The sequence below is a fragment of the Apium graveolens genome, chromosome 10 (genome assembly GCF_009905375.1).
Source record: "Apium graveolens cultivar Ventura chromosome 10, ASM990537v1, whole genome shotgun sequence".
NCBI lineage: Eukaryota > Viridiplantae > Streptophyta > Magnoliopsida > Apiales > Apiaceae > Apium > Apium graveolens.
Genome location: NC_133656.1, coordinates 227,335,089 through 227,359,233, shown reverse-complemented (window position 1 = coordinate 227,359,233; position 24,145 = coordinate 227,335,089). Strand labels below are relative to the sequence as shown.

The following is a 24,145-nucleotide window of genomic DNA, read 5'->3' as shown; positions in this document are numbered from 1 at the left end:
TAATTAGTAATATCTAATGGCTCTGAATTGAGTGATCAGAAGATCAACAACCAAATTTTCAATATTTCGTATTGAATATAATAGATAGATATTCAAGGAAATTTATCAAGAAAAATATTTTTTTTGTAAAATTATATTCGATTTTATCAACGTGCGTTTTTTTTTAGTAAAAATACACTATTTTATTCTCTTAATACTTGAAAAAGTATAATTTTCATAATAAATTTTATCATAAATTGCATTTAATTCAAATTGTGAAATTATTTTATTTTGCAAATATGTTTGCGAAATTGCAGAATATATTTTCGTAAATATTTTTTAATTATGATAGTATTTTTGCAAATTAAATTTTAAAATTGATTATTTATGAAAAAACCCCTTTCATTAAAATATTTATAAAATAATAATTATTATGTAATTTCACAAAAAAAGAGTTGGTTTCATTTTAGTCCAAACTTACATACATATGTTATAGATATTTTTTATCAATAATAAAAATATACTATTACTCATCATTCATACATACATTATAAATTTCTCACACCTACTATTATTAGTACCTTTATTTGACTAAAGTTTCGTTTAAAATTTCCATGTATAAATCTAGATTACAATTTACTTGTGAGATGTTAAAAAAATCTGAAATCCGAAATCCGATCCGATTCGGAAAAAAAACCCGAAAAATTTGATCCGGAAAAAAGTCCGTCCGGTTCGGCCCGATTCGCGGGCCTTAAATGTGTCTCCTTTTTTCTCGAAAATCCGACCCGACCCTAATCCCAAAAAACCCGGATAAAAGCCCGGTTCGGCCCGGATAAAATCCTGGACTTTTTGAAAAGCCCGATTAAAAAACCGAATTTTTTTTACAGAAAATTTGAAAATATACAATACTTTTTATGATTTTTAAAATATTATATTATAATGTTAGAAGCAATTAATGCATATATGATTATTTATATATTATTATAAAAAATAATTATTTATTTCGGTGTCTAAACTATTTTATCTAATATGTCAAGATATTATTTTCTCCGTTATTTAAACTACTCATAATTCGAGTTATAAAATATCAAAATATTTTTTTAATATATAAATAAAAAACCCGGATAAAGCCCAATTGAGTCTGATCCGGACCAGCCTGCGGGCCTAAAACGAGTCTTATATTTTCTTAAAAGTCCGACCTGATTTTTAAAAAACCCTGACCCGGTTCGTTTTCAAAAAAACCGGATTTTTTAATATGCGGATAAAGTCCCATCTGATAGACTTTTTGTTTATCTCATTTTACTTGTGCAATTATGCACAAGTACTTTCTAAATTATACACCCAAATACTCTTTGCAACAATGTGAAATATTTGACAGATCAGACTCCGGAGACCTAATGAGCTTCTACACCTTTGTTTTCTAAATTAATTACTTGTATTAATATCTTCAAGATTATTCTATCTATAATTATATAATTAATTTATAAATAATGTTATTTAATTTTTGGTAAAAAATAATTATGTAACTCTCTTCAAGTCAAAAATAAAATGGTACTATGTAACTCTCTTAAAGTCAAAAATAAAATTAGGCGTCCATTTAAATCAATAATTATCATTATAGTCGTGACTTGTGACGTACTTGTCTCTTTTAAACTAATAATAGATTCACTATTAAAGCATAAACTATTACTAATACTCGTTGGGTAAGAATAATTGACATTTTATAACCCATTTTTTTAGACTATTATATTTTCTTGCAAGTTCAATTTTCAACTTTAAAGTTTAAAACCCCTCAAACAAATTAAAACACAAATATCCTCAATTTGTTCTCCAATTTTTTGAAGTAGCGTCATAATTTTCAGTTTTAATTTGTGGGCATATATATATATATATAATAAAATTTTATGAAGTCAATCTTTTAATTGAAGTTCTCGAAGTCTATCTATTTTCTGCAAATAAATATCTTCTAAAACGTGTTATCTTGCAAAACATGTTTCACAAATATCATTACTCCAATAAAATCATGCAAATCTCATATATTTACAAGTACAATATGTATGTTATGCAACATGAACATTACTGTTCAGCAAACTAAACATGTTTTGTAGAATAATATATTTTGAAACGTTCTACTAGTAAAATCTATGCAATCTGCAAGATTTTCAATAAAATTGTGATATTTATAGAATATCATTCAAAAAATAAAACGTTTTGCAACAATTTAAACTATATTTTACTTGCAGAACATATATGGACTCCAATGACTCCAATCAAACAGGGCTATCCATAAAACCTAACTATATATATATATGTCTTGTCCAAAATATTTCCCTCACATTCCCAAATATGCACCTTACATATCAGCAACTAAACGGTTTTTCAGAAACATTTGGGCACACTATATATATAGGTCTTGTCCAAAATATGCACTTACATATCAGCAATTAAACGGTTTTCAGAACCGTTTGGACACACTCAAGCATTTCACATGTTGATTAACATGCACGATATGTGTTGTATGTAGACATGACAACTTTCCGTGTCGTGTACAAAAGTTTCGTGTACTTTCGTGTTTTCGAGTACAAAATTTTAAACCCGAACCCGTACCTAATATATTCGTGTCTACCCGCTTTACAACACTAAAGTACACGGTTTATATAATTATTAAAAAATATAATAATAATTAAATAGTAAAGTACTCATTCACGTAGTCAAGTAACAATAAAATATATTTTAGTATTTGTAATTATATATATGTTATTTAGAATATGTAAATGTACACTTCCATTTAGTGTATATATATATAAGGGACTGATCAATACAAACTAAAATTAAAATAGAAACCGAGAACTAATCTAAACCATTAGATCTACCAAATCTAATGGTCCCCCAAAATCACCCAACTATCCTCTCACGCTCAATTTCAGTTTTTCCCCTCCGTTTTTAATTTGATTTTTCCCGTCAAATCGTAAGTTTTTTAAAATCCGATTTTACTGTATTTTTCTACATCTCTCAACGATCGATTTGCATACCACATGTGTTATGTTTCGAAGTAATTTTCAAAAAAAAATTATTTGGTTTTTAGTTTCTATATCTAAATATGGTTTCTATTAGAATAGCCCCTATATATATTATATTTTTTAAAAATTTAAAAATTTATTTATTCCGTGTACTTTCATTCCGTGTCGTGTACTTATATTGAAAACTCAAACCCGACATTAATTATATTCGTATTTTTTGGTGTTCGTAAACCGTCGATTGTTGTGTTTTCTCCCGCAGACCCCTAGAGTAGAAACTCTGGGGCAGCCTGTAAATTCAAACCTACAACAATATGTATAGTAACATCTACAACAATATATATACAGTAACATATGCAGTAGTAGAATTGATAGAAAACGAACTCAGATTCACATTTCTGGGGCAAAAATGAGCAACTGCAGCCTACAAGTCATAACATGTAAAGGTACTTCATACTCCATTCATTCCAATTTCTAAAGAAGAAAAATTAAATAGGTAAACTTAAATTTATAACATTATAGAGTTGTTAATTAGTCTGGTATGATAAAATGCAGCTGTGGTGATATGGAAAGCCGGAGAGACGGTGAAGGTGGAAGAAATAAAGGTGGATCCTCCAAAAACAGGGGAGGTCAGGATCAAGATGCTCTTTGCTAGCGTTTGTCACACTGACATTCTCTACCGCCATGGTTTCCTGGTACACTGACATTATATGTGTTTTAAGTGTTTAAACTAAGTGTTTTTTTTATTTATTCTTGTTTAATATTGTTTTCCTCAGCCAAAATTTCCACGAGCTCTGGGACACGAAGGCGTCGGGTACAAATCTAACTCTATCCAACGCTTGATGATGACACTAGGTTTTTGTTAAACAAAGTTGTACGTTGCATTGCAGATAAATGGACTTAAACAAATACCGTCTGAATCCAGAAGTCACAATGTCACATTCAAACTCATAAAACTTTTTTTTAAGGACGGAACTAGTAATATCTAATACTCCATCCGTCCCATAATAAACGTCCTAATTTATTTTGGGACGGAGGGAGTAATATAGTTGTATTATAAATTTGTTGCAACTGGTTGAACTATTGTTCATTGTGGTACATGTGGTGCAGGATGGTAGAGGCAGTAGGTGAAAATGTGAATAATGTAGAAATAGGAGACATAGTAATGCCTTTTTATTTGGGTGAATGTGGTGATTGCTTAAATTGCAACTCCGGAAAATCAAATTTGTGTCATGTTTACCCTCTGAATCTAAGCGGTTTACTGCCAGACGGCACATCAAGAATGTCAATTGCCAGCACAGGCGAAAAACTGTACCACCATTTTTGCTGCTCCACTTGGTCAGAATACACGGTACTTGATTCACATTATATGGTGAAGGTTGATCCAAAGTTACCACTGCCTCATGCAAGCTTCCTTTCTTGTGGCTTCACCACTGGCTTTGGTTCTGCCTGGAGGACTGCCAATGTCGACAAGGCCTCCACTGTCGCTGTGCTTGGTCTTGGCGCTGTTGGACTTGGTGTGAGTGTCTCTACTGAAGATGCTCTAACATTAAAATTTGATAGAAATGCTTGTACAATATTGACAGGCTATTTGGTTGTCTATGTATAGGCAATAGAAGGAGCAAGAATGCAAGGAGCGTCAAAAATAATTGGAGTTGATCTTATCGATTTCAAAGGCAAGAAAGGAACAGCATTTGGAATGACTGATTTTATAAATCCTAAGGAATCTGGCAAGTCCATCTCGGAGTTGGTGAAAGAGGCAACCGGAGGACTAGGCGTCGATTATTGTTTCGAGTGCACTGGAGTTCCATCTTTGCTAAGTGAGGCCATTGAATCCACCAAAGTGGTATGTCAGTTCTTGTAACATGTTTTAGCTATACAATTCGTGAACTGGAGATTGAAAGAGATTTTGCATTGTAATGTTTGTTACACATACATATATATATATATATAACCTGCAGGGCCTGGGAACAATAGTGTTGATAGGTACAGGCACCGACCCTGTTGGACATTTCAACATTGTTCCCTTTCTGTGCGGGCGAACACTCAAAGGAACCATCTTAGGTGGTGTTAAAACTCATTCTGATCTACCAACTATAATCAACAAATCTGTGAATAAGGTAATTCACTTTTGACAGTACTATTTGTCATGTCTGACGAAACTATACTCATCAGTTCACACACACACATCCACTGGAGTAAAGTAAAGCTAAGAGTTGCAAATTTTTTGTGAGCAGGAGATAAAATTAGAAGAATTGTTGACACATGAATTTGCACTCGACGAAATCAACGAGGCACTGGAGACAACAAAGCACCCAGAGTGTGTTAAAATTCTCATCAAATTTTAACCACTCTGTCTACTGTGACGAAACTTTCTAGTCCTGATTGTTGTTTGAATAAAGTGTTGCATTTATGTTTTACTATTTAACAAGAATGTATCATATTTTCAGAATTTATGATCCAATCATCTAAGATACATTCTGGCATGTACATACAGAGTTTCCATGCAAGATTAAGCTGTGATATTATTAAATTAGATAGGCAGATCATTTACCATAACTTAAATCTCTAAACAAACACAAGGTACTAGATATCAGTCAGAACTTTTACCAGGTCATTTACATGTATTTAACAGCTTTGAAAAGATAAGTTTACCCAAATTCAAGTCTGGTTATTGCAGAGCCAGACAAACCATACACATTATCAAGAGCTTCTTAGTAACATGATTGCCAATCTACATTATGACTTCTTCATCGATCGCAGTCTCAACTGGAATAGGAGGCTTATTTTTTCCACCTCTCAACCTTGTCGACACGTTGTCAATAGCAGAATTGAGTTGACTTATCTTGGCATTCAGGGTCTGCCTGGTTTTCTGTGTTTTTCATGGCAAATGATAACAGAGAAGTCAATATAACTTTTTAAGTGTCAGTTACAAAAGAAATTCAGTGAAGGGTTGTGGCAATCACCTCAAGACCACCATCATAGTAAATTGGTCTCCTGGCTCTCCGAAATCCATACTCATCTTCATTAAGCAGGGATCTTCTTAGCTGATAACAATGGTAGGAAAACAGACAACAAATTGATTTACACAAACTAAGGGCACAAATAATAATCATAAAAACATTGAGAAAAGTTTTTGTCCTCCAATTGCCTATCCCCAAAACCTACAGCTAGTGTAGAACTACAAGAAGACATTTGGTGTAGCATAAACAGTAAGTTTGTCAAAATTAACATCGCAAGCACAGCAGTAATAATCAAACAGAGAATCTGAACGGATGACACAGAATTCATCTGACAACTTACAATTTCAAAAAAAATTAATACCAAATTTGTATGATTAATGGATGACACAAAATTCATCTTTAGAATAGAAGGAAAAGAAAAGTCTAAATTCCCGCAAATGAAAAGATTGATATACGGGAGGCATAGGTATCAGATTAGAACACGACACTATCCATATCATCATTTAAAAAGGTTGTAGCTCATATTAGCATCTTGGTTACTAATATTAACTTTTTTGTTGATTATTTCAGAATAACAAACTAACAAGGCCACCCTGGATTATATGTACAGAGAAATACACACAAAATTTATTAATTGCTTGCTTACTTTATTCTTTACGTTATAAACATGAAATTTTTTACTCGCGGAACAGAGTTATAAGTAACTTTTTCTGAAAGCTGTAGATCCCTTTTAAAGATGGTAGACTAAGAGTGTAACTACATTAAATGTTTTGTAAGATATCTACATTTTCCTAGATCGTGCTTTTTCATCTTTTCTTTTTCTATTTCTTTCTTCTATTCATTTTAACGAGGCAGGAGAGACGGAAGTAAATAGTGTAACTAAGACAATAGACATCATGATCAAATTGTACTATAACGTGCATATTAGGCAACAAAAAACATACAAAATGTTCATCTTTCACGAGCAAGGCAACACTAAAAGAAATGCATAAAAAGTTACAAACACATGAGGAATTCCCCTATGATGCTTCACAAATCTAACAAATGACACTCTTCTAATATCAGCTAATTGGGGAATGATTTCAATAAATTGTCACTCATGGCCAATACCCTGACATATGATGAACTACTGTTTGTGGAGTAAAATAAACGCTACGGTCTAACAAAGACAATCTCAGTTTGCCCCACAAATTAAGAATCTTGATTACTGATGGTGATTTCATGATTAGAATTTGAAAACCAAACGCAATTAGCACTGGGAAATAGATGAAGAAGTGGCATGTCACCATGACCTTTGAGTACGATCTTTAACAGTAGGTTTTAAAAAGCTGGAATACCATCTTTGGAGAATAAGTCATGTAAAGAATCAAAACCTGTGGTGCAAACACGTATGCAAGCGTTCCAAATAATGCACCGCCCATGAGAAATCCGGCAATGAAATCTCCGCCACTTCCACCTCTTTGATCACTGCAAATTCCATAAAGGTGATTATGAGGGAGAGGGCAGCATAAACAAAAATGAAAGTATATCAAGGTAATACTATGTCGCAGAAATCTATTTGACAAATATTACTTCCTTTTACGTATCAAATTCTTTGACATTTACAACATATTGAATGTAACAATGGATACCACGATATACCTCTACATATTACATAAAGTGCAAGTCAAAATTCATTAGTGTGGTAAAGCAATGGCAGATCAAGGAACTGTACATCTGTGAACAATATCGATTTAATCTCTGGGAGGGAAGAAGGTATACGTGGTTCTATCTGTATATTAAATGTGCAGAACTGGCTATACTATACTAGTTTCTATTGGTCATAGTAACGGATATTTTGGAGGAACAATACAAGTACTAATACATATTGAAAATATTTCAGTTACGTTTCTTATTCCAAAAGATGTGTAATCAATCTCAAAACTGATAGAATATAGATAAGAAATCGAGATCAATCATTGAAACATTATGTAATAAATTCTCTAACATCTACTTCCTTTTTTAGTTTTCATCACAATACGCCAAATAATGTCGGTTTCATATTAAAAAATTGTTTATTTAAGTTGCATACTTGCTCTATCATACATTTTACACAATACGTACATACCCGTACTCTGCACAAACAGACAAGCGCTTGGTCTTTTGTAGATTCAGTTTCCTTTGGAATGTCAATGGCATGGTGCTACCATACAAACTGGACTTTGTGGACAAACAATCACGTGATTTCAAAGGAATTCCACCTACAGTGGAAGATGTTATCCAATAATTAACAACAGTAATATAATTAGTAGGAAAGTAAAATAAAAAGAAACATCTCTAAAAGCGACAAAGTAAAAAGATCTCAAGAGAAGTATTGAGTGGAATCATTAACGATTTTACAAGGATGTGTCTGGCATGCAGATATTAAAATGCATCGAAACCTTTAGAGTCCAAGCACATATATACAACAATCACCCTCACCCCTCCCTCCCCCAAAAAAAATTATACTTGTTCTGTCCACATGTTAAGCTGGCTCCAGAACATGGAGAAACATCTATCATGGCAACTAATTCATAGTCAACACTAATAATCAACGATTTAAAGCTAAAAGGGAAGTTCAACCTTTGGTTTTACATTCAATGGATCATTTTTAGCAAAATCATATAAACTTTCCACTTCCATCACACTAAAATCTTGCCACATAATCAGTAAAAAAAGAATCATTTTCAATGTTAACCTGTCCCTAAAAATCGAACAAATTAAATATATTAATCCTCCATCCACCAATCATAGTCAAAACAAAAACATGACTATGTGTCAAAGAGTATAAAATCATATTTGTGCCTTCCTCTACCACCTTAAGATTTTAGTGCGAATGATTACTTAACATGATATTAGAGCTCGGTTTAGGGAGGGACTCGGGTTGAGTCCTCCCACACCTGTTGCCTTCCTCTACTACCTCAAGTTAGATTCACAAAAAAACACACACAAATACATAAAATTTACATGTAATTATGTAAACAACACAAATACTGTGTATGTAATATAGAACTCATCAATATATTAAACTAATAACAGAGTTTCAATAAAGACCAAGATTCTAACAACAATTTAGCTCAAAAGTTGATTTTCTTTTTCATTTGAAAAACAGAAATGAAACACAAAATCGATAAAACTAAAGAGCAGAACTACTCATATGATCCTCCGCCCAATGAAATCAAATAATAGAAAAAAACCCATCTCATCAAAATCAATAACAATAAAAATTATATCACACTAATAGTATAACATTTCATGAAGGCAGTAAATTTGCAGTGTAATATATAGCTAAGAAAATAGATGTAAATACATATAAGCATAAGTTTTAAATAGTACCAGAGATTGGAACAGAAGCTATGATTGAAGCCATCTTAAGAAAGATCTGCAACTGCACCAACAACAACACTGTGTGTAATAATAAACAGCTACAAATGTATTCTATGTATGTTGTATGTAACTATTATATCGGTGAACATTTTGTTTTCCATATATGCCCCGGGCTAAAAGAATTTATTCATTTGGATAAATAAATTAAATAGAAATAAAGAAAAAATATAATTTTTTGAATAGTTTTTTATTGTTTTCTTTTAGTTTACGTTCATGAAAGTACATACATTTAAATTATTATCTAAATGATTTTTTTTAATTAGTATATAAAAAAATACCCCATGAAAACACACGGAAAATATTAAAAATCATTAAAAAAATATTTCAGGAACTTTAAAGTATAGAAGGGCATGATGGGTATTAAAAGAAAAGATGATTCCAAAGTTGGGGAGTATCACCTCGAAGTGTCCGCCGGAAAAGAACTAGATGTTAAATTTTCATAGTTGCTTCCTTTGAACTCCTAGGATGAAGTATACATGAATTGTAATGTTTATATAACATTTTATTTGATGACTAAATTATATGTTTATATGTTATTATGTTGTGAAGTTGAGAAACTAAATTGTACCTCAATTTTTATATATTTTGAGAGGCCATTTTTACAAATATACTAATATTGTACCAAAATAAGAATGGAAGGTTGAGTACTTATCTAACACTACAATGTAAGAAACTTCTAATTACTTTGATAAAAATTCTTTAGTTATTCTAATTACTTTAATAAAAATTCTTTAGTTACCTAGGAGCTCAACCAAGCTTCTTATTTTCGCCAATGGAGAACTTGTTCAAAATAAACTTGATTTAAAGACGTGGCTTTTTAATAAAATCAGATTGATGATTTGAATAAATTTGTTGCATAGTCTAATTTAATAACAAATGCAAGTGCTTCTGACAAAATTACACTCTACATATGCTTTGGCAGATGGTCACTACTACCATATGCACGATATATGTTGTAGCATATATTGACCGAGCCCTTTCTCTTTTCTTTTTTCGGCCTAATGACTCCATGTATACTCTCGAAGCACCAAATTTTGGTATGCCTCAATGATCAACCAAAATATATATATATATAGATATAGCTTCGGATAAATAAGTCATAAACAACTACAATAGCCCAAACAGCAACTTATTAACTAATCTTGTGAAAGACAAAATGGTCCAAGAAATAAAAGCAATCTTGGTTATTGACCATTATCCAAAATTCCCTCATCCAACGGGAAAGCTAGACTGCTCTCTGTATCTGTATATACAAACAGTTTTATCTAAGCATTTGCAAACCAAAGATCAAACAACATATACAATAGATCCTATGAGGCTTATGTATACATGATATGCGGTATAAAACTACCATATTCATCTGCGTTATAATATACAGCGATCCCCGCATTTTATCTACTTGTCCGAAAAGCCTCTAAGAAAATTAACCTCATGTTGCCTTTCAAGAGGGAGCAGCTCTTTCGTTTCCACTGCCCGATCTGCCTGCTCTTTATCTGCAAAGGGAAACGAAAATGAAAGCGAGAGAGCTGCAGACACATCCTCCTCTACTGTGGTTACCGTCCTTCCACGAGGGTGATCCTGGTTATTCTTTTCTATTTCTGCTGCTAAAAAATGTGGGAGGCTTTGTTTTAGAGGCAGCTTCCCAGAAGGCTGATTTTGCTTATTCTTTTCTATTTCTGCAGCTAAAAAGTGTGGGAGGCTTTGTTTTAGAGGCAGCTTTATTTCATCATCCCCTAAAGCAAGATTAAGATTTGGGATTTTATTTTGAAGTGGTTCCTCCACATCCTCCGACAATCCCCTCTTTCTAAGTATAGAACTATCACCTAAATCAACATGATTCACATGAACCGGAAAGAAGTACCTTTCGGCATTTTCTGGAGTTTGGATCAACGTCTCATTAGAACCTTCCTCGCATTTATTCTGCACAGGGAAGATGGAAGTTGAATCTTGTATCACTACACTATCTCTTGAAGAACTTGTGTGATCAGCTGAGTCATACAAATCATTGTAGCCCGACCTTGGTTTTTTATTTACGATTCCTCCATTTTCTAATGTTTCATTTCTGTCATTCCCATGTACAGCTCGACTTGAGCCAGCAAAATTGGCTCCTGACTTTGATACTAAAAAATCGAAATTAGATAAAGGCCAGCTGCAAGGTTCCTTTGGACTTGAGAATTTCATTGCCACTCTATCCACGTCCGTTTCTGCTTCCAAAAACCCTTCAATTTTTGTATTTCTAATGCCCAATTTCTCTTCATTATCTGCCTCCCCTACGCTTTGTGCGGTAGCAGGATCTTGCACGCCAGCTGAAACTTTACTGTGAATCTGCGATAGAGCATGAAAATTATATGGAGTACTCAGGTGACCTGTCTTCTTCTCATCAGAAGGGTTGAAATCACAAGCACTGCTGGAAACTTGAGTTGCTGCTTGGGGTTCTTTGATCAGCTTGAAGTCCTGATCAACTTGTCTCTCCTATAAAAAAAAACGTCAATCAACACCAGAAAACTAGCACAGAGCTATAGATAAAATCTGATTGTTTACACATAGTAATATATGCAAATATTCTACACAGAAAATCTATATGCGATTGATGACACTATATGCAAACTGGGGATTTACTAATATAATTAAGTAACTGGCAGTTCTTCATAAAGAAAAAGCAATATAAGGTGTTGTATTTGGAGAAAGTAAGCCAGATTAAATAAGTAACATTACCAACGAATTTGTTCTGGATCTTTTATCTTGCAATGATTGTGGAGGATTCATCTGATCAGGGGGCATTGAATTACAGTCAAATCTGTACCCTTGCTGTTCATTGGTAGAGTTTACACAATCACTTTGCTGGAAATGGGATACTGTTTTACCAGCTGTTCTCTTAGGGGAAACAGGTACTTTCTGCAAGCAACTTTTTCTTTTTCCTTTGAATACACCCCAGAAAAAGAACATTGTGTTCCAGCCTGCAAAATGAGATGCTTAGTATGTGCTGCACACTTTACAGACAATTTATTTCAGAGTGTAAAGAAGATGCAACGCAGCTAATGGGGGACTGGGGTGTTACAGAAATCACTTGTTATGACAATTTAAAAAGTATAAACCCCTTCCAAGGTTTGATTCTGTGAAGGGCTGGTTGTAAACAGAGTGATCTGCCTGGGATCTTTATACAAATTTAGTATCTTACTAAACAAGTCATCAGAGCCTAACTTCTACAAAGATTACTTTTTTCTACCTGCAGAATGGCTAAACGAAATGGCATATATACACTAAAAATTCAGTTCTATTACATCCCTGTCCTTATTCTCAAAACAAATTGAGAAAATACAGACTTGCATGAGTAATTGAAAAGCTAAATTCAAACTATTATTACTTCAGAAAATATATTGCCCTACAGTCAGACCTGCCATAAATGTAATACCTGACATCGGTGCACTCACATGTTAGTATTCTGAAGCAACTGAAACATACAGCCTAAAAGTCACGATAAAAATATATGTTTCACAAGAACAAAGACAACTTATGACTGGGCAGGATACTGTCACTCACATTTAATATGATGTTAAATTATACAATATCAAAATAGATACATATACAAATATACAATATCTTACGTTGGTAGTTAACTGGAAGCTGATTAGATGGAAATATCAGGATTTCAACACCATCGATGTTGCCTTTCAGGGCAAGGTCATTCCTGATCATACTCTCCAGTATTGACTTGTAGCTTTTCTCGTAGCTGCAGTATAAGCAACATAACAATTATCACAAATGGGTGATGAGAAATCACTTGCATCTGAATAAGGGAGCAGAATTACTCCACAATAAGGGTTAAAGAGAAAACAAGAATAGTCACCTTTCGAAATCTCTAGCAAAGAAATAGAGTGCAATGTGATCCTCGCTAACCCCGGTTTCCTCAAACTGTATTGGCCACACACTTCGGCGAGGTAATTCGTTTAAAAGAACCGTGCTCGGAAACTTATTCACTGTTTCAAGAACTCTGGGTGATGCACCGGCTGACAAATGGGCTTGAAATCCATCATAACAGCCTGGCTGTTTTCCACTTCTACACACCTCAAAACACCCTCTGCACAGCAAACAGATAACTCTAGAACCTAAGGTACAGAAAGAGACACAAGGTCGCGACTACAAAAAAATAATAAAAATGTGGCACACAAAATAAATGAAGGAAAACCATACTGCCAAATGTAGTCATGCTTCGGGATGGCTGACATAATTGGAAGATCAGAAATTGACACAGGAGCATTACTTAGCAAGTCCATTATGACTGACATGCCATCGGCAGGGGCTATAGGCCTACGTAACAAGGCATTAACTGCTTCAGATGAGTTTGTAAACTGCTTCACATTGGAACCAGTTGCCTTCTTTACAGACTCTATATCAGTGTTCCATGCACTTGCTGGCTCCTTACTTACCTGGTCTCCATATACCAATTTTCTCGGGTTACGTGTATTAGACAGCTGATCTTGAGAACATTCTTCACTGTTTATGCCAGATACAGTTAACTCATCAGTGTGATCTTGAGCTCTTTTCTTTCTGTATATTCCAGGCTTTTTAAGCAATGCAGCTTCAATAGCAGCTTTCAACCTATTATCTTCGTGGATCGGGTCCTTTGAACTTCTTGAAGTATGGACATCTGGAACAAGTGATTGCTCTGTGCTGTCAATGGTGCAGGACTCTGCCGTGTGGCCAACAACGTTGCATTTCTGGCAAGGAGTAATTTTTCCACCGGCAGTACTATGCTTTGGTTGACTACTAGAAATTTCTTTGGCACTCTCAACCAGATTCGTCAAAACTCGAGCCTTGCTTAATCCATCTGGTAAACTTTCGCTAAATTTTCTGATCGGTCCTCCAGTGCTAGGAGTCGAAGTGCGATCATCCTTCATTCTAGCCTGCATAGACTTTTCTTCAACATTTCCGATTCCGCTTCCTTCACCTAAATCAATGCATAGAATATACAAGAAAAACAAAATAATATTAAGATAGAGGTCGATTTGTGTGTGCGTATAAACATATATACACATATTATAAACATGTACATTCCTGTAAAGAAAAAAACAGCATGATATAATACCTGAAGGGACAGGCACTTCTGAACCTTTATTAATAACTTTATTCACTGGTCTTGACAGCTGTGTTAATCTATTATCAGAGTGCATAGACTTGAATTCACGATTATTGCTTGTCGAAGAAAATGGAACAGTTTCATCACGAATAGGTAGGTTTTTATCAATCCTAGGAGATGAGGATGTAGAGGTGGATACTGCCGAATTGACCAGAGGACGTTCTAATCTCAAGGAATTTTTCCTCTTAACCAAGCTCCGCTCTTTAGTGTGTTCATGACTTTTCATATCCTGACCATGAGAAAATTTAGGAGATAACATTTTAGCCTTCGAATCAGTTGAATTCGAACCACCTGAGTTGACAGAATGGAATGACCTAGATTTGCCCATCATCCTGTTGACCCCTCCCTTCGTGCCAAGAGAAGCAGCTTCTCGGTTTGATTTATGCTTTTGAGGAACTACTTCATCTAAACGCTGAACTTTTTGATTTGCACTTGCAGAACTGAATGATTTGGACCTCAAAAAAGTGCCTGGGAGATCAACTGCTTGAATTAGTACTATCCTGTATATAAAACAAAGCATCGCAGCACACAAAATCAACAAAGCAACCTGGTTTGTGTGTCAGCTTACCTCGAGATGTATGTAAACGTGCATCTAGAGAAGGATGTGCAACTTCCGGGGCACTCTTACCAGTCTGAACACCATGAGGAATTTGATAAGCAGGCTTCACTCTCTCCCTATCTAAGTTCTTAAACGAACTATCTCGGGGAAGCATACCAGCTCTTCTGGGACTCAAGACATTAGGAAATCTGATTTTTGATTCAAAAACTTGCCTTTTTGCAGCTGAAGAAACTTCTGAATCGTCTGCTTCTCTTTTCCGAGAGAGTTTCACATGTGAACTATCATTTTTAGTTTTAATATTTTTAGCATCTGTGTCTAACCCATCTAGCTTTCCACAAATATCAGCATTTTTGCTGTCAACACCATCTCCAACCACTAAATCACATTTTACTTTCTCCTGAGCCGTTCTTTTCTCGGACTTGCAGTCTTCACAAAGCCAGTCTCCTTCTGGAATTTTATCCATCATTTCTTTCATGCAATATCTGACAACATATAAATTTAATAAGAATCATGCTAAACGGTTCTTAACTGAAGAGTCTTAGCAAGACTACCCCAACAAATGGATTTGAAACTACTTTAATGACTTACGTATGCTCAGCACCTTCACTACAGCTGCAACATACAGCAAGTAAGTCTTCACGACCCGCATCTCCACATATATCACAAACTTTTACCTATTACTCGGACAATATAACAAATAAGTACCAATCCCTTGTGCTTAAACTCTTTCCATTAAAAAAATAATTAGCACTTGCACAAGTTGACAATACTATAAGGTTAGATGTGGACAGAGCAGGTTAACAATGTACAGTGGAAGGTATATTAATCAACTTCACAAGCCCCAGTTTCAAACAAATCTTATACGAGATACTTAGGATTTCGAAAAAATAGCTATGATCATGGGCAGCAGCAAGCCATTACCAAAAATAAACCATAAAAGGTATTTAAACATCTATTTGTTTCTAGGGAACGATCTCTTACTGGAAAACTGCTAAAACAATCAATGAATATCAAAGACAATTTTTCTTGCATCTTGGGTTGACAAACAGAAATTGAATGCTTGATATTGACCTTGTATATTACATGTCAGATGAAGTACTACAATATTTAAAAAAAGAAATAGTAGCAAATGCAGCATCTTATACTACAGATTATACATTCAGAAGCTTATAGGAAAAATTATATAGAACACAAAAAACAAGTTTCGTCACAAATCATAGCCTTTATGGTGACATAGAATTGTCCGAAGATGAATGTATTTACATAGACAAAAGACTAGGTCTATTTGTATTTATATTAATGCTTTTAAGATTCAGTTTACAAATATCCAATGCAGGGAGTATCCAAAAAAAATATTTTAAAAAGTTAAATCTGGAAGAAAGGTTGATTTGAATTACTTATACTTATATAGATCAACTGACCCATGTATCATAAAAACTAATATCACAAAATGAATATGATAAAAGAAAGGTTGCAAAAGATAGGGAAAATGGGACTGATATATTGGAAATTTATTTAAAGAAAAAAAATTTGGTAACAAAAAACTGACATACAAGTTACAATTGATAACACATCCATGAACTCGTGAAATATTTAAAGTACATAAAACAGTGTGAACAAGAGTGTGAATGTTTTTTATTGATCAGAAAAGAAAGAGAATACCAAAACAAAACTAATAAATACTACTATTTGTGATTATATCCAATATGAGGCAATCACAAAATGCAAATTACAACATATGCTAATGGGAATGCATGCATCTAGCATACACTGAATTGTTTTGCATAAAAATACAATCAAAAGACGTGGAGCTGGATTAATGAGCAAAATACCATCCAGATGAGTAGTGAAAGCAGCAATACTTACATCATGTTCCAATATATCAGATTCATCACTCTCATTTACGGGATCAGAATGCATAGATGTTTCCCTGGCTTCAGGCAACGCAGGCAACTCGCTGGATTTTTCCCCATCTTTCTTTTGTTCCAAAGAATTTAGAGTTTTGGTTACCAAATCATCACTGTCAGATTCTGCTTCTACCTTTGGACATTCTCTTGCTGAAGGTTCAGAGTTCCCTCCGACGTGACCAGTTTCGCTATCCTGGATATCATGAGATGCATATGAAGCAGATTTATGTCCAGAAACAGCTCTAGATACAACGTCCCCGCTAGGTTTGTTATGGATCCCTTCTGATTCATGTTTATCCATAAATGAAGTCTCTTCAGGTTGACCAGCTTTAATGTATTCTTCAGAAGCTAAACTTCTGGGAGAAGCAGTAGATATTGTTAAGACTTTTGTGTCAGTGATTACCTTACTAGAATTAGACATGTTTGATGCTTCATCAGAACCACTGACGCACGAAATGTTGTCATCATGACCTTCTAAACCTCTCAGATCCACATAATTGTTCACAGTAGCACCATCATCTGCATCTTTTTGATGTGAACTTGGAGTTCGGAGTTTCCCTCTAACAGAGCCCGCAGATAACACCTTTTTGGGCACTTCGACATCATGAGATTTACCGGATATATTAGAATGTTTAAGACCAGCCTTCCTTTCAGCATTTTCATTGCAAGAATCAAGATTGGAATTCCCACTGATCATATTACTTGCTTCACTAGTAGTACGTTGTGAACTCCTACATCCTATGCTCTTTTTAGTTTGAACTGTATCATCAACTGAATAACTTACTGCACTATCTCTAGAGGTATCATCCATAGATTCAGCAATTTTGGGCTCCATACAAGTTTGGTTAACATGCAAACAAGACGAACAAGGAGCAGAACACACATTACATGTCCCAGGGTCCACTCTCACGTTGATATTTTGATGCGTAGTATGCCTATAAATTCTTTTATCGGGTTGAGAAGACACCTAACAAGATCAGACAAACCCTTAATGAATAGGAAGATATAAAGCAAAGATAAAGATTTGATACTACAAGAAACCATTAACTTGCTCCTTTTCACAGTGTTACATATTATTTAAAAATGAAATATGACACATAAAAAGAATATGTAATCATCAAACCCTCTTAATTAGATATCTACAAATTAAAGGTGATTTTTTATCAGTGAGGACATAAATTAGAAGAGAAGCTAGGAAGATATAAAGCAAAGATAAAGATTTGATACTACAAGAAACCATTAACTTGCTCCTTTTCACAGTGTTACATATTATTTAAAAATGAAATATGACACATAAAAAGAATATGTAATCATCAAACCCCCTTAATTAGATATCTACAAATTAAAGGTGATTTTTTATCAGTGAGGACATAAATTAGAAGAGAAGCGTGTTATGTATTACCTTCCAATAAATGGGTAAATACTATTCCTCTACATATATTATATACAGACACTTAATTACCACAAGAAGATATTATCTAAACACGATTCTAACCATGTCCGAAAATCAAAATACAGACAGCATAAAGTATATACCCGACCAGACAAAAAAAATTCCCTCAAATTGGACATATACTTTAATAAAATTCTTATTATTTTCTATAAACATAAAAACATTATTTAAAATCAAAAATGGCATAACTAAATTACTAGAAAAGATTACAAAAACAAGTGCAAAATCAATTGCTTGCAAATTCAAAGCAAACATCTACATACATAAAAAATCCATACAACACAGGATAACATAAAAGATGCGAACTTGTGGCAATTCCAGGACAGTCCTTAAAATCCTTAAGAAAGCAAGGGGCTACCAAACTTCAGTTCATATAAACAAACAGCCAAACTAAGAAAAACAAGGCAGCCGGAGCATCAACAACTAAGTATCGACTAATCTCGCCGCATCAGTCTAACAACCTAACTTTTTCCACCACCGCACTCTTTCATTATAAAACTATCACTAACACTGCACTCGTCTAGAAACCAAACCAAACATCATCAACAACAATCTCCCAACCCATTCCCCAAATTCTACCATTATTCCGCAATCTCTAAGCTCAATCAAACGCAACAACAATCAAAATCCCTAACATACTAAAACCACATAAAACCTACAAAACTATACACACAAACATGCCAATACCAAAAAACACCTAAAAAATCTCATCAATCATCAAAATCAAAATTCATTTCGAAAAAAACCAAAAAATCAAGATCAAACAATAACCAGCAACCCAAATAGCACAAAACACAAAAATCAAATAAAAACCCTAAAATCAAAATTCAAAAAAATAAGGGTAAAAATGACATGCCTGAAGCTGATTAATGTTCAGAGTTCCATTGTAAAGGTCAGTGACGATTCGTTCCTTACGCTTCACCATATCCAACTTTAATTATTAAATTTTTAAGCTGCATCTCTCATATAAATTTAATTTGGGCAAAAATAAACTGTAGCAAATTTAATTATGAATTAAAAAGTAAAAAAAAAAGTCTTTGGGAGAAGAATAAATATGTACGGATGAGAATTAGAGTGTTGAGATGAGTACTGTTAAATCAATACCTTACTGTGTGTGTTTTTGTGTGTTTTTTTCTACAGCTTCTTCTTCAGTATTGCTCATGTACATATACATACAATATGGAGCTCTTCTGTGTGTGTATATATAGGTGAGAATTGGAATTCTGATTATGCAGAAGTTGTCTGTTACTTTTTGGGAAAATTAAAACATAAATGTCACGAAACCCAAATTTTTTCTCCAAAAAAATATCTCATCAAATTCGTCATGTTAATCAAGTAAAAAAATTTGGATACTTAGCACTATTTAAATTAAAAAGTGAAAATAAATTGGATTTAAACGTATGTATCATGGTTATGAAAATCGACCAATATTTAAAAATTATCAACAAATTTTTAAATAATTAGTTAAAAATGTTTGTCTAGTTTAACTGATTTCTGATTAATTATTAAATTTATTAAAAATCGTCCAATAAATCATAAAATCTGTACCAATTTCCCAAAACTAATAATCATGGTACGTATGTATTTTTTGGTGATGAGGTTGAGAAATAAAGAAATTGAACCGAATTTTATTTTAGTCTATTTGGTCCGAACTGATGGTACGGTTCGGTTTTTCGGTTTCGATTAGGTTTTGTTCAGTCCTAGAAGTAATGGATGTAATTACTTTTTATATTACAAAAATTTTACTATTTTTGAAATGTAAATAATTGGAAAGTATATCTCGAAAAACAAAGTGTAATTTCTAAACAAAAGATAGGGAGAGATGGAGTATTTTCCTAAAAAATAAATGATATTTTATTATATGAAATCACTTTTGGTTTTGGGGAAATGTGGGGTAGACAGAACACGTGGGGACGAGGATTGTGTCAAACGTACGTTAGAACTTTGTCCCAATCCATTGGGCCGATCCTAACTTCACCCAAACAAATAACAGATGGTATTTCTAGTCTAAGCACCTTCGGTACATTTAATTTTATTGATAATAATTTTTGTGGCGTGTAAAATCATCAGGGTGTTGCCCAATATGTCACTATTTTAGTGAAATAGTCTTCAATGTCATTTTGGAGGAAAATTGACTCAAATATCATTTCAACCCTAAAATGTTAAAAATTGTTAAATTATGGCTCACTTTTTAATATTTTATAATTTACCAATTCTCAGTTTGGGTTTTAAAAATATTAAAATATTTATATATATGAATAAAATACGAACAAAACACCTTATAAAATAGCGTTTTAAACTTAAAAACACAAAATTATCTAGCATTTTGGCTTAAAATGTAAAAAAATTAACAAAAATGCGAACCCATGTAGTGTTTAGGCAAATATTGCTAAAAACATAATTTAGAGTTATGTTTCGATTTTTTAAAAAATTTAAAAAAAGGGAAGACGGAAGTTGAAACTAAGTTTAGGATGGCAGAAACATATTCTCAAATTGTGTTTTGACATTTTTAGAAGTTAAAAATTCATAAACGAAACACATACTTACGTTTTAAGCTAATGTTTATAAACAGCAAACGATATCTCGTTTTAAAGTGATATTTGGGGTCATTTTTTTCTAAAGTGATATTCACGGTCATTTTGCCCCAAATAGTGATATTTGAGGCCTTTTTTCATCATTATAATGAGAGATAGCCCGAAAACACTATCTAATATAATAGTTTTTGTTCATGAGTATACTATTTAAAAATTATCTTAGGGCTCGTTTGTTAACCGGAGAATGAAACAAAATGGACTGAATGACCCATTATTTCATAATTAAGATTGTTTGGCCACTTTTGTTTGCATCTGGATGATAACAAAATGTCTTGGACCACTCACTCCAAAATATGTAGAATGTGTCATCCAGCTTGTGACAATAGTTTAATCACACTGTTTCTTTCATTCTTTGACAAATAATTTATTAATTAATATGTTATTATATTGTTATGCCTTATTATATATTTTATAATATCTTTTGTCAATAACAATACAATTAATATATATCAAATTTACTATTAATATTCTGCAAATGGAATATTTGGTTTGTTATAGCAAAATTTAAAATTTGGACAATGAAAAAAATTAGAATCACAAAAAATTATAAAAAAATGAAAATGAACAAACTCTTCAAGTAGTTTGCTTGGATTATTTTGAAACATAAAAAAATCCAATTTTCTCGTATAATTCGTCAATATATAATCATGTGCACCTACAGGTCAAAAAAAATATGTTCAACTGTAATAATAAATATTATATAAGTTTCATATCCTTCAAGTAATTTTACATTTTATTTAACAAACGACATTATTTATCCGTATTCACATTTATTACTCGTTCAGAGTATAGTGTTCAGATTTAACAAATGACGCATTAGTATATTTTGAGAAATAGACATAAATGTCGCTATTTCAGTAACAAAAAAAATGTTAAAAATGTCACTTCTCAAAATTATGATTCAAAATATCACTTTATAATGTGATATCGTGTAACGTTTTGAAAATAGGACAAAATATTACACGAAATTGTGTTAAGACCCGTTATATTTTTCTTTAAAATGTATATCACACGCTACATCAATTAGCGTTAATGCGTTGGTTTTTTTCTTTTTCTTTTTAAATTTTATTTGTGAATTGTTTTAGGGCCGAAAACACTACTTAATATTACATTTTTAACAATTATTTTTAAATTTAATGATGTACCATAATTTAACAATTTTTAATATTTTAGGGTTCAATAATCCCATTTTGGATTTTAAAAATATTAAATTAATAAATTAATAAAACATACACTGCTTTAAGGTTTATGATTTATGGTTTAGGGCCCTAGAGTCTAAACCCTAATTTAATCTAGCGTTTATGGCCTCCAAAAATGTAAATTATAAATTAAATAATTTCAAAATTTAAGGATATAAACTAATTTAACAATTTTTAACATTTTAGGGTTCACCAATTCTCTTTTAGGTTTTAGAAATATTTAAAATCAAATTCAATAATTTAAGAATGAATTCTAAATTAAACAATTTATTACTCTAGAATTCAACAATTTTTTATTTGATTTTAAAAATATTTTATAGATAAATAATATATGAAAAACGCTAAATGAAGTGGTGTTTTGGGGTCAAAACGCTGTAGAGTTTGGTGTCAAAACTCTAGTTAAAACCACATTTTGCACATTTGAAAAAAGGTGTATAAGTGTTCAGGGCTTTTTACCTAAACGCTACACGCACGATTCAGAAACGACATTTTTTTAACTTTTTTCACCACATTCAGGCCAGCACTCATATGTTTTTAGTTTAAAATTAAATTCTCGACGATCAAAAGTGTCATAATTTAAATAATTTATTTTTTAAAAAAAATTAAATATTTGTTTTTTAAAGTAAAAAAAGCTATGTGTTTTATAAGTTCCATCTAAATAATTAAACAATTAAATAAAAAATGGTGTTTTCTTTTTCTTTCTAGATTTGGTCACGCATAGGAATGATAATTTGTACCGAACCGATAGATACCCGATTCGTACCGATCCGATCGGGTTTTACCGAACCCGAATATTTCGGGTTTGATTTTTAAACCCGAATCATTTTCGGGTCGGGTTTGGGTTTAAGGCATACCGTTCTGAACCCGACCCGAAAACCCGAAACCTGATCCGAAACTCGTGTTAATATATAAATAATATTTTATATTTTATAAGTAGTAATATTATATATAATATAATATATTACTAATATTAGTTCTAAAAATTGTATTTTTTACAAACTATTGTTTTAAAGTCGTTGAAATATGTTTTTAGCAAACATGTTCAAAACAAGTATATGTACTAAAGGTCAAGATTGTTGCATTATTTCACCAACAATTTTATTCACAGAGGTATGATCCATTGTCATCTCTGAACCCTCTAATTCAATCACAAAAATTTCAAATCGTCATATTTATGAAAACTTGCTCAAATCAGATCTTAGTAATTTATCATCGGAGTTTGTGCAATTTGATAGTGATCTATAAAACCGAACCCGAACCGAATCCGATAGGTTCGGGTTCGGGTTTATTGGTTCAAGTTTTTCCCAATTCGGGTTTGACAAAAATAATCGAGTTCGGATTTGGTTTTTACTAAACCCGTTTCGACCCAATCGATTGACATCCCTGCTAGTTAGCAGTCACGCATGGTTCCATCATTCATGAACAAACACGTCTTTCACGGTGAATATTAATGGGAGTAGTTCAATTGTTCGTTGAAAAAGCTGTCTTCACACGTTTTCCTTGTTTCCTTGACACTCTTAATTCAGATATATCGATAATAATGGACAAGAAAAATTTATAATTTAATTGCATTTACTCTCATTATCCCCTGTTTCGTACCAAAAAAAGAGAAGAAAAAAACATCATTAACTAAAATTTATTTGTACTAACTTAAAATCCGTGCGATTCACGGATCGTACAGTTTTTTTAATATTATATATTTTTTAAAAAATGAATTGAATTTTTTTTATCGTAGTTAACCCGCAGTCGCTATCCTTCAGGTGCGCACCGGGTAACCCTAAGGGTTCACGTAATAGCCTGCAAACCACGTGAACCAATGTAAACCGCATTTAAGCGACAGACTCTGACTCATGAGGCATAATCATAAATTCTCCTCCCGTGGGATTCGAACGTGTGACTAAGATGTTAGTTTTCCTCTCTTTAACCAACTAG

The 24,145-nt window shown here is 32.8% G+C and overlaps 3 protein-coding genes across 6 annotated transcripts; 1 reads left to right on the top strand and 2 right to left on the bottom strand.

Moving 5' to 3' along the window:
- The first annotated feature begins 3,292 nt into the window (after positions 1-3,292).
- On the top strand, positions 3,293-5,405 carry LOC141692955 (8-hydroxygeraniol oxidoreductase-like). The gene is made up of 7 exons (XM_074497925.1): positions 3,293-3,442; positions 3,552-3,691; positions 3,773-3,810; positions 4,107-4,515; positions 4,606-4,842; positions 4,958-5,116; positions 5,234-5,405. Exons 1-7 carry the CDS (start codon positions 3,406-3,408, stop codon positions 5,342-5,344), a joined length of 1,131 nt encoding a protein of 376 aa, XP_074354026.1. The 5' UTR covers positions 3,293-3,405; the 3' UTR covers positions 5,345-5,405.
- Positions 5,406-5,501: 96 nt separating this feature from the next.
- LOC141692956 (uncharacterized) lies at positions 5,502-9,447 on the bottom strand. Its single transcript, XM_074497926.1, has 5 exons — positions 9,314-9,447; positions 8,067-8,199; positions 7,333-7,426; positions 5,963-6,043; positions 5,502-5,868 (listed from the first exon to the last, which is right to left on the bottom strand). Exons 1-5 carry the CDS (start codon positions 9,345-9,347, stop codon positions 5,731-5,733), a joined length of 480 nt encoding a protein of 159 aa, XP_074354027.1. The 5' UTR covers positions 9,348-9,447; the 3' UTR covers positions 5,502-5,730.
- A 965-nt stretch (positions 9,448-10,412) lies between these two features.
- On the bottom strand, positions 10,413-19,658 carry LOC141693523 (protein PARALOG OF AIPP2). Of its 4 annotated transcripts, none has more exons than XM_074498657.1 (11): positions 19,525-19,653; positions 19,277-19,412; positions 16,927-17,934; positions 15,649-15,734; positions 15,070-15,542; positions 14,451-14,969; positions 13,556-14,312; positions 13,212-13,442; positions 12,970-13,094; positions 12,080-12,321; positions 10,413-11,836 (listed from the first exon to the last, which is right to left on the bottom strand). In XM_074498657.1, the coding sequence occupies exons 2-11, from the start codon at positions 19,343-19,345 to the stop codon at positions 10,760-10,762; spliced, it is 4,587 nt and encodes a 1,528-aa protein (XP_074354758.1). In that variant the 5' UTR covers positions 19,346-19,412; positions 19,525-19,653; the 3' UTR covers positions 10,413-10,759. The 4 variants fall into 4 exon arrangements, with proteins under 4 accessions (XP_074354758.1, XP_074354759.1, XP_074354760.1 ...); XM_074498658.1 differs by having other exon boundaries at positions 19,277-19,373; positions 19,525-19,635; XM_074498659.1 differs by lacking the exon at positions 19,277-19,412 and having other exon boundaries at positions 19,525-19,658.
- Between the last annotated feature and the right edge of the window lie 4,487 nt (positions 19,659-24,145).

Coding starts and splice junctions, on each gene's coding strand:
- LOC141692955 (XM_074497925.1), top strand. CDS start 3,406: ATGAGCAACTGCAGCCTACAAGTCATAACATGTAAAG. Junction 3,443..3,551: donor ACAAGTCATAACATGTAAAG/GTACTTCATACT, acceptor GATAAAATGCAG/CTGTGGTGATATGGAAAGCC. Junction 3,811..4,106: donor CTGGGACACGAAGGCGTCGG/GTACAAATCTAA, acceptor CATGTGGTGCAG/GATGGTAGAGGCAGTAGGTG.
- LOC141692956 (XM_074497926.1), bottom strand. CDS start 9,347: ATGGCTTCAATCATAGCTTCTGTTCCAATCTCTG. Junction 7,427..8,066: donor TCTGTTTGTGCAGAGTACGG/GTATGTACGTAT, acceptor TGGAATTTGCAG/TGATCAAAGAGGTGGAAGTG. Junction 6,044..7,332: donor CATACGTGTTTGCACCACAG/GTTTTGATTCTT, acceptor CATTGTTATCAG/CTAAGAAGATCCCTGCTTAA.
- LOC141693523 (XM_074498657.1), bottom strand. CDS start 19,345: ATGGTGAAGCGTAAGGAACGAATCGTCACTGACCTTTACAATGGAACT. Junction 14,313..14,450: donor AGAAGTGCCTGTCCCTTCAG/GTATTATATCAT, acceptor GCATTGATTTAG/GTGAAGGAAGCGGAATCGGA. Junction 12,322..12,969: donor GCTTCCAGTTAACTACCAAC/GTAAGATATTGT, acceptor CTCATTTTGCAG/GCTGGAACACAATGTTCTTT.